The sequence below is a fragment of the Octodon degus genome, unplaced genomic scaffold (genome assembly GCF_000260255.1).
Source record: "Octodon degus isolate 3935 unplaced genomic scaffold, OctDeg1.0 scaffold00052, whole genome shotgun sequence".
NCBI classification, from domain to species: domain Eukaryota; kingdom Metazoa; phylum Chordata; class Mammalia; order Rodentia; family Octodontidae; genus Octodon; species Octodon degus.
The window spans coordinates 11322658-11325796 of NW_004524628.1; the positions used below are offsets into that span (position 1 = coordinate 11322658).

At 60.5% G+C, this 3139-nt stretch overlaps 1 protein-coding gene across 2 annotated transcripts in view; it reads right to left on the bottom strand.

The window, feature by feature from the left end:
- Uxs1 (UDP-glucuronate decarboxylase 1) overlaps positions 1 to 3133 on the bottom strand; it is a 42769-nt gene extending 39636 nt beyond the window's left edge. For both annotated transcript variants that reach the window (XM_004633265.2, XM_023717401.1), the window contains exon 1: positions 3012 to 3133. In XM_004633265.2, coding sequence (XP_004633322.1) covers positions 3012 to 3105 — 94 coding nt within the window. In that variant the 5' untranslated portion in view covers positions 3106 to 3133. The remainder of the gene's footprint in view (positions 1 to 3011) is intronic.
- Between the last annotated feature and the right edge of the window lie 6 nt (positions 3134 to 3139).

A 3139-nucleotide genomic window follows, 5' to 3' on the forward strand; every position in this document is an offset into this window, starting at 1 on the left:
TATATATTTTTTTTAATGGTACCCAGGATTGAGCTCAGGACCCTGCACTTGCCAGGCAAGCACTTATCTACTGAGCTATCTCCCCAGCCTGCAAAAACAATTCTAAATCTCTGGAAGAGTATAAATACAAAGACAAGCAAAAGTCTAGAAAGCAGAGCTAAACTCAAAACACTGGAAACTTGGAGCTAAAGGACCAACTCCTTTCACAGGAGCAGCGCTCCGGTTTGGACTGGGCCGTGGAAGCTGAGCTACTGGGCCTGGGGACCCAACCGGGGCTCCGTGCACCGTGTGCTCCCTGCCAGGACACACCAGGCCACAGCGGGCCAAAGCAGCAGCCCTGGTGCCAGGGATCCCTAAACCCAAGTAGCTGCCTGGACCATTTAGGCTGCTTCCTCGGGTAGTGCACCATGGCAGACGAACATTGTCCAGGGAGAAAATGGGAGAGGAAGAAATAACCGAAGAGCAACCCAAGAAGATCCCAGAGTTGGTAATCAGTATGTGTTTCCGGGCTTCACAGTGTCTCAAAAGCTGGGAAGACACAGCACTGAGACTCAGCACAGCAGGTGTCTGGATCAGGCATGGATGCCTCCCCCAGGGCAGGCTGCGTTACATTTGTTAGATGAACCAGGAACAGTGGGATTTCTCCCTGTAGCTCGGTCAGTGGAGTGGGGTGGAGGGAGAATACCCCAGAGCACCCCCACAGGACCACAGCTGGCAGCAGGATGTGTGTGGGCACAGAGGGTAAGGGGGAACAGTCCCAGCAAGTGCAGGGCTATGGGACAGTCAGAAGGGAGAGCCAGTCCTCCAGGAAGAGCCAGCAGCCTGAAACTTAGAAATGCCCCACTCCTTCCCAGCCCTGAAGGGACTTTGCTCAGGAACTCTGTACCATCAAACCATCAAGTTGAGGGGGAAAGAATGCCTCCAGGCAGCCTCAAAATTCACCACTAGCCCGACCTAACTGGTAGGGAAAGCAAGAGTCAGGCAAGTGGGCCCTGGCAGGCAGCTCCAGGACAGGGGTGCCAGGCTGTAGCTGCTCCCCACATTCCAAGGCAACAGAGGGATGGCCTAGATCCCAGGCAAAGACAAGGCCACCAGGCCAAGGGTGTGGAGCTATGTGAGTAGTGCACAAAGCATGCTTCTCAAAAGGACTAAAAAGTCAATCATTAGCTCCAGAGAGAACAAAAAGTAATGTGGCACACGGCTCACTATAAACAGCTCTGACACAGCCACCCACAGAAACAAATGTTGGTGTCAAAAATCACACAGCACACACGAGTGGAAAGGGAGAGAAGAGGGAAGAACGGAGTCACTCAGAACTTCCGTCCTGTCTGGGCAGGCACAGCTGAGAAACTGAAGAGTGTGCTTCTGGCTGGGGACAGCGGAGGGAGGCAGCAGGGCACTGCTCACTCCACACCTCGGGGGACGCAGCCGCTGCTAAGGGACGAGCCGACCGGCCATCCCACCAGGTCTCTACCTGGCTGCCACAGAACTCAATGGGACTGGTTCCACAGGGTGGTGAGACACTAGTGGTGCTGCCTCATTAAGTGCCACCATGCTGGGGAAACTCAAGCAAGGGCACTGAAGCCTTGCAGTGGACCAGCTGTGGTCACCACCCCCACGCCCACACCACAGTGCAGTAAGCGAGAGGAGGCAGTGGAGAGAAAGGCAAGCCAAGAAGACTGAGAGCCTGGCTCGCCTGGCAGCAGGGCTGTTTCCGGACGCAGTGTGGACAACACACTTGGGGGGGGGGGTAAGAAATTAGAGATTCTCCACCACAGTGCCGACAGGTGCATTTTTGGGGTGCTGGGGCCCTAGCAAATGCCCCAAGATGCTTCTCCCTGCAAACCTGCCCATATGGCCCACTGCTGGCGGCCTCAGGACACGCCCTACCCTACCTTAAACACTGCCAACCGGCTCCTGTCCTCCTGGGCAGCGCCCACAGCCCACTCCAGCTCACCGCTGCGTCCTGAGGATGCCTGCACACCAGTTCTCGCTGCAGCTCTCGCCTGGATGACTCTCCGACTTCAGGACCACCTCCTGCCTGGCAGTGGTTCTAAGTGGTGTCTCCAGACCTACTGAACCTGAACCCAGGTGGGAGCCAGAGAGCCAAAGTCTGAAAACCTTGCCAGCGACTCTAGGGATGCTCTGGGATACGCTTTGTGCCCGTACTCAACACCCACACTGCCGAGCCTTGGTGCTCACGAAGGAATGGTGGGGAGCGTCCTACGGCACGGCTCTATGAACCCCAACTTGGGTCTAATCTGAGACACACTCCCCCAGGCCCCAATCAACACTGCCTGCTGGCCGGGGCCGGGCGGGGCTCCGGCCCCAGCTGCCGGCCAGTACTCACACCCCGGCTCTGCAGTTACCATCTGCGCGACCCCACAGGGCATTATCACAGCACCCATTTGCTGGTTTGCCGGGATGTGGCTCCTCAGCGCGACCCTGGCCCTAAGTCAAGAGTCACACCTGCACACACAGGTAAAAACTCCGCCAACTTGCGCATCACTGCCGAGGCAACAGCTCCTGAACTGGCGAATGGTCCTTCTCTTCCGGCTGGGTCCCCTTCCTCAAGCCCCGCTCCGTCAGGCTGATAAAACCACCCAGCGCCCGCCGGGCAGCGTCCTCGGCTGGCCTACGGCGGCTCCGCGGGCTCAGACCGGCGGAGGCCACCCTCCCGCGCCGACCCCGGCCGGCCAGCCCTAGGTGGCGGCGGTCCCCTCCTGCCGTCCGGAGGCGGGACTCCGCCGAGCGCGGCTTTGGTGTCCCGCGAAGTACGGGGAGCAGTAACTGCTACTTACGGCTCCCCAGCACTCCGGCCCGACCGCCTCCCGCTCGGCCTCCGCACTGCCTTCCCTCCACCGAGGGGACACCTGGCGGGGTGCCGCGGGCCCGGCCTGAGTGAACGCCGGGCGCCCGGCGACGTGGACGGCCGGGCCCGCGGGACCGCCAGGCCCGAGCGCACGGAGACCCGACCCGCGGACCGCTCCGCCCCGCCGGGGGTCACTCACAGGCGACATAGGCGAGCAGCGCGAGGCCCAGCAGCAGCTTCATCCTCCGGCGGCTGACGGCCGACCCGAGGCGCACCAGCGCCTGACTCACCATGCCCGAGCGCGGGCGGCGTGCACAATGCGCGCCG